The 6,000-nt window shown below is 47.6% G+C and overlaps 2 protein-coding genes across 6 annotated transcripts in view; one reads left to right on the top strand and one right to left on the bottom strand.

The window, feature by feature from the left end:
- ZNF674 (zinc finger protein 674) overlaps positions 1-2,316 on the bottom strand; it is a 48,173-nt gene extending 45,857 nt beyond the window's left edge. For 3 of the 5 annotated variants that reach the window (XM_063601685.1, XM_008961956.5, XM_003809679.5), the window contains exons 1-2: positions 2,224-2,316; positions 1,354-1,464 (exon numbers count right to left, since the gene is read on the bottom strand). The gene's annotated coding sequence lies outside the window, so the exon portion shown is untranslated. Of the gene's footprint in view, positions 1-1,353 lie in introns of all 5 variants that reach the window. The other 2 variants (XM_063601683.1, XM_063601684.1) reach the window with 2 other exon arrangements.
- Positions 2,230-5,308, top strand: LOC134729790 (uncharacterized). Its single transcript, XM_063601686.1, has 2 exons — positions 2,230-2,480; positions 3,319-5,308. The coding sequence occupies exons 1-2, from the start codon at positions 2,257-2,259 to the stop codon at positions 3,458-3,460; spliced, it is 366 nt and encodes a 121-aa protein (XP_063457756.1). The 5' UTR covers positions 2,230-2,256; the 3' UTR covers positions 3,461-5,308.
- Positions 5,309-6,000: the final 692 nt, after the last annotated feature.

A 6,000-nucleotide genomic window follows, 5' to 3' on the forward strand; every position in this document is an offset into this window, starting at 1 on the left:
CCATGTTGGTCAGGCTGGCCTCAAACTCCTGACCTCAGGTGATCCATCCGCCTCAGCCTCCCAAAGTGCTGGGATTACAGGCATGAGCCACCGCGCCTGACCTCAAACAGCATTTATTCAAATGCTGACATTGGTTACATTGTTCGGTGATTTTAATTTTCTTGTTTATTTGCATTTTTGACAAGGAATATTAATTACTAATGAAACAAAAATTAAAATTTATTAAAAAATCACTTCTTATCAAACAGAGCCCTAGAGGTGAAAAGACACTCTCCAAGTGTGTATGAGTAGGATCTCTTGATGTGATTTGGAGGAAGGAGCCCAACCAGGGCTCAAAGGGCCGCAGGGAAGGAGAGATGTAGGGCTGGGTGGGTAATAGCCAAGCACTGTCAGTTCTGTGAGGGGCTGAAAACCACTGTGCCTGCTTCCCTGCATCCACCTCTCTAACTGGCCACCTACCCTGCTCCCACCCCACCACTTCCTCCTTTCCCATGATTTGCATTTTGATTGCCATGCTCCTCCTTCTTTGGCAGATTTTCAAAAGAAAGTTCCAGCAAGGAGATTCTGTGCAGAGTAACCATTTCATACTGCAGCAATCACTGTGATACCATCAGGACAACAGGGTTCAGCTCCGTGTAGCTTAGCAGGTCATGTCCCCTGGCCCACTTTCATTAAGCATTGAAATAAGGCAGCAGAGATGGATGACAGCATACCTAGAGACTACTCTGAAATTCTATAAACTAAAAATATATTTTCTGCACTTTGGTCAGGATGAAGGGACACTCAGCATTTCCCCTGGAAGCAGGTGCCTGGTTGATGGTGTGGGGCTGACTCAAATTCAGAAATAGCCAATGGCAAGAGAAGGAAGCATGGGGGTGCACAAATAGGTGTGCTAGGAAAGGCCAATCCTCTGTGGCTGGCTGTGATCCTTCCCAGCCTCATCCCGCCTTTGCAGGTACTACAGCAGGGCACCTGCCCCCATGGGGGACATCCATGCCTCCATCCACCTGTGACTTTCACCTGTCCCTCCTCCAGCAGGAATCAAACTGCACTGTCACATGGTCCTCCATGGCACCTGGAAGTAGAGCCAGCTTTGCTCTGTCTCAGCTGAAGTGAGGGACAAAGGCCACTACGGGTCCAGCTCTTCTAGGACCTGCTGTCCCGTGAGCCTCCTTTCTCTGCTCTGAGGATCTGGGTCTGGGCTCTTGCTGAGGCTTCTCCTCCAACTCGCCTCAGCTCAGCGTACCTCTCTTGTGTCCAAGGCGGCAGGACCAAGGGATTCAGAGACAAACACGCCCCAGTTGGGGCCATCACTATAGCACTAGATCTCTGCCTGTGACCCAGGGAACTCACCTCTTCCTGGGGCCTCAGCCTAAGTCTTCTGCGACTAAGTGGGGAAGCCAAGGCACAGATAAACTGGAGTCTGAAGTCGGTGAGCAGTGGTCTCAGGTCTGCACTCTGACCCTGGAAACACAATGACCACAGGAGATTCAATTAGCAACACCTATGCTCCCTTCCATGCAGTGAAGTTGAGTGAAACCCAAAGGTTTTTACCCAACAGAAGAGGGACAACCCCTCATTCTAGTTTTAAGAGTTAACATTCATGCACAGCTCAATTATCCTCAGTGAGCGAAACCCTGCCTTCCTGAGTCCGGGCTTTGGAATCAACTGATTGACTGCTGTGCCACTTTTATTCACTGAAGAAATGAGTGCCTTCCATGAGCCGGTTCTCCGTGTTGCAAATCCATCAGTGAACAAAATCTCAAATTCCCAGCTCCAGATTTCTAGTCTGGAGGAAGAGACACACTGGAAACAATAAACATGATAAACAAAGTACAGGAAAAGAAAAAGAAAAAGGATTCCTCGGGTTTGCTACCTACGGGACTTTGGACAGGTTGCCAAGCCACACTGTACCGTTTTCTCTCTATAACATGAAAATAATCATCGTAACACCTCACAGGGCTCCTGCTAATGTGAAACATTTGCAAGAGTGTCTGGCAGTTACCACCGGGTGAGGATACAAGCGCTGAGTGACTCAATCAATTAGTCACTCGCTGGCCCCGAACCTCGCCCCCAACACTCACGCCCACCGCCTGTGTCACTCAATCCCCACAAGGACGCTCACCCGTGGCCCCATGACCCCACGGCCCCGTAAACTCCCGTCATTCCTCCCGTCCCCCCTTCCCCCGATCAAAACCATCACCACCTCACCCTCCCGCTTACTTCACTGCCGACAGCCTGAAACCTCAGGGGCGGATGACAACAGCCAGTGTGAACGAAGCGCCACCCTCCGGGTCAGCCGAGCATTTCCGCTTCCCACAGCCCCCTGGGAACGTGAAGTCAAAGCAATGCGCACGCGCAGTGGCTTTGAAGGCGGGGCAACAAAGCCTGTGGCCGATGTGGCGCTCCTGGGCCCGCGCTTCAGTGGTTATGACAGTGTTCGCTCTAAGGGGAGAAGGAATGTGTGACCATTTCCAATGGTGAGTCGTACAAAAGGTCTGGGGAGGCGTACCTGGGCGGCGAGAGGCGAGAGAACTCCGCGCGGGCTTTCCAGTGCCCAGGCTCCTGCCGGCTCCGAAGCCGAAATCCCTTCTTCCACTTCGTTCTCTTGCTGTGGACGTGGGGTGTTCCCACCCCTCTGTCCCCAAGGCCACTGTTTCTGTCTTCCGCTCCTAGGAATAGGAAAAAGAGTCGCGCCTCTGGCATCCGTGGCAGCTCCAGAGCGCGGCCCTCTAGGGTCCAGGCAGGCCACATGGAGCGGGGCCCTAGGCCTGGCTCAGAGCGTCCTAAGAGCAAGAGGTCTGGCTCAGTCGGGGAAGTGGCCTGGAAGAGGGGCTTTGGAGCCGGGCTTCAGAGCCAGCAACCTCCCGAAGTGAGGGAAGAAAGCCTCATTCTGATTGTTCTCTACCCAGTGGTGGGGCTCCGGTTCCTAGGATCCTAGACACCCTGGGAGAATCTGGATTTTACTTTTTAGCGGAGAGGTGTTTTCTCTGAGAATGCCAGCCAGTGGCAACATGGCCCGCTAAAAAGGCCTGTAGTAAACTTGAGGAAAGTTTTCTGTTTCCTGTCTGGGTCTGGGAGAAAGAGAACAAGTGTTGTTCTCCATGCTTACTATGCCTGCCTGGTCACCAAGCGGGCCTCTTTGGGTCAAGTACGACAGAGTCTCCCTCAGGTACACAGCAAACCCTTCTGTGCTAGAGCCAGCTGGTGCCAGACACTGTTCATAGATGTGTCCACGACATTTGTGGAATCTATCAGACACGTATTTAATTTCCATTTGAACATGAGTGTTTTTCCTCTTTCTCTTTCTCCTCTCAGGTTAACTTGCATTCCCCAGATAGTTTGGATGAGTTACAACCTAAATCTGCAAACTCAATACAGCCAGACCCTGGGAAGTGACCCTCTCCAAGCCTCCTGTACAAGTCCCAGGAAAAGAGCCTGTTTTCCCTTGGACATGTGAGCAGTGAATTACTGCTCATTCAGAATTTCATGTGTATGTGTTACTGATGGCCAGGTTTAGAGATACCAACCTATTTATTTCTAGAGGAGAGATATCACTATCTTTTCAGATATCACTATCAGTAGGCAGAAAAGGGTTAATAGTATGATAGGGTTAATATGTCCTGAGGAGAGTAAAGAAACTGCAAACTGCAGAAGCACCTGATCTGTGGCCCTGGCCAGCATCTCTCCATATCCTGATTCTGTAAGATCAAGTGTTTATGCAGAAAGAGAAGGGACTGATGATTTGAATGTGACCAGATGCAGGGCATGCCCTTATTGCCATGCCAGCATTTGCTATTCATGATGTTAGTATTCAAAAATCAAGAAACACCCTTCCTGGGCCATTGGTGTCTACTAATCCATTGGAAGAAAAGACTGGAATCCACCACTTACTAGCTTCTTGGGCCTCAGTCCCCTCTTTTCTGCCATAGCTAAGGACCACCTAACCTAGATGGCTGTTGTTATTGTTCAAAGGGACATCTTTAGAGCCTCAAGCCCAGGAATAGCCCGTGGCAGGCACCTGGTAAATGTTAGTTTTCATTGTCCTATCCCAACACTATGAAACATGCAGCACTCTCTGCAACTGCCCCTGTGGATTTCCATAGGCAGGAGAGTATCCAGTATTGAGTGGAGCTGGTATTCTCAGAAACGAAGCCCCTTTCCTCATTTTGCGCCAATCTCTTCAGTCATTTTTACCCTAGTAGTATAATGCTTTGTCAAAGTCACTGTCATCTGATGTTAACAGTTGTTTTTGCCAGATGACTTTTCAAAAGGTAACTTCACCATAATACCGGTTAATGTGATAAAAACACTGCATGTAGCCAATTTTTTTTTTTTTGAGATGGAGTTATTGGCTCTTGTTGCCCAGGCTAGAGTGCAGCGGCGTGATCTTGGCTCACTGCAACCTCCACCTCGTGGGTTCAGGTAATTCTCCTGCCTCAGCCTCCTGAGTGGCTGGGATTACAGGCACACGCCACCATGCCCAGCTAATTTTTTTGTATTTTTAGTAGAGTCAGGGTTTCACTATATGTTGGCCAGGCTGGTCTCGAACTCCTGACCTCAGGTGATCCGCCTGCCTCAGCCTTCCAAAGTGCTGGGGTTACAGGTGTGAGCCACTGCGCCCAGCCAAATATTTTCTTATTTATTTATTTATTTTAGAGACAGGATGCCATTATGTTGCCTAGTTTGGAATGCAGTGTCTATTTAGAGGCGTGATCATGGCATACTATAGCCTCGGCTCAAAGGACCCTGGTCTCAAAGGACCCTGCCACCTTAGCCTCCTGAGTAGCTGGGACAAGTGTGCGCCACCACACCTGGCTAATTTTTTAAATTTTTTGTAGAGATAGTGTCTCGCTATGTTGCCCACGCTGGTCTGGAATTCCTGGACTCAAGGCCTCTTCCTGCCCTCAGCCTTCCAAAGTGTTAGGATTATAGGGTGAGTCACCACGCCCAGCCAGTGTGAATTTTCTAATGCTGAGTAAGTTGTGATCCAGAAGTAAATGTATCTGCAAGCTGATTTAAATTGTAGATTTTCTCTTCATTGCATATTTTCTGATGTTGAATAAAGTCTGAGTATTAACTAAAGTTTTTGCTTCTTAAATATGTAAGAATTGTCCTCAAAATCTCTATTCTTGAGCACAGTAGTAAAAATATTTTTACATACATTGTATTTCAAGGGTTCTGCATAAGCAACCTTGTTTTATTGTGACAATTTATTTGGGAATTGTATCAAATATATAATACTGAGATGTTCTCATTCCTTTTGTGAAAATACTTTTGTTTAAAAACCACTGCCTTCAAATGAAAACCACTAGGTTTGTTATGCTTGCCTCATCTTTTCTTGGTGTTTTTCTTTCATTTTTTAAAAATACATGTCTTTCTTTTTTATACCTAAAACAGTGGGTTTTTAAAATGTGATATGTGTATGCATTGTATAATGGTTACCACAATCAACTAATACATCCATCACCATCCATACTGTACCTTAGATCTGCAGAACTTGTTCATCGTAGAATGTTTTTACCTTTTAGGTCAGATGTGGTGGCTCACGTCTGTAATCCTTGCACTTTGGGAGGCCAAGGTGGGTGGATTGCCAGAGCTCGGGAGTTCAAGACCAGCCTGGGAAACATAGTGAAACCCTGTCTCTACTAAAAATACAAAAAATTACCCACATGTGGTGGCGCGCACCTGTAGTCCCAGTTACTTGGGAGGCAGAGGCACGAGAATCATTTGAACCTGGGAGGCAGAGGTTGCAGTGAGCTGAAATTGTGCCACTGCACGCCAGCCTGGGCGACAGAGCAAGACTCTGTCTCCAAAAAAAAAAAAGAGTGTTTTTATTTTTTGACCAACATCTCTCCATTTCCTGTCTCCCACTCCTGCATCCCCAGTCCTTGGTAACCACTGTTCTACTCTCTGTTTCTATGAGTTCAACTTTTTAAGATTTCACCTTTAAGTGAGATAATGCAGTATTTGTCATTCTGTGTCTAGTTTATTTCATTT

The sequence above is a fragment of the Pan paniscus genome, chromosome X, assembly GCF_029289425.2.
Source record: "Pan paniscus chromosome X, NHGRI_mPanPan1-v2.0_pri, whole genome shotgun sequence".
NCBI classification, from domain to species: domain Eukaryota; kingdom Metazoa; phylum Chordata; class Mammalia; order Primates; family Hominidae; genus Pan; species Pan paniscus.

Coding starts and splice junctions, on each gene's coding strand:
- LOC134729790 (XM_063601686.1), top strand. CDS start 2,257: ATGACAACAGCCAGTGTGAACGAAGCGCCACCCTCCGGGTCAGCCGAG. Junction 2,481..3,318: donor ATGTGTGACCATTTCCAATG/GTGAGTCGTACA, acceptor TTCTCCTCTCAG/GTTAACTTGCATTCCCCAGA.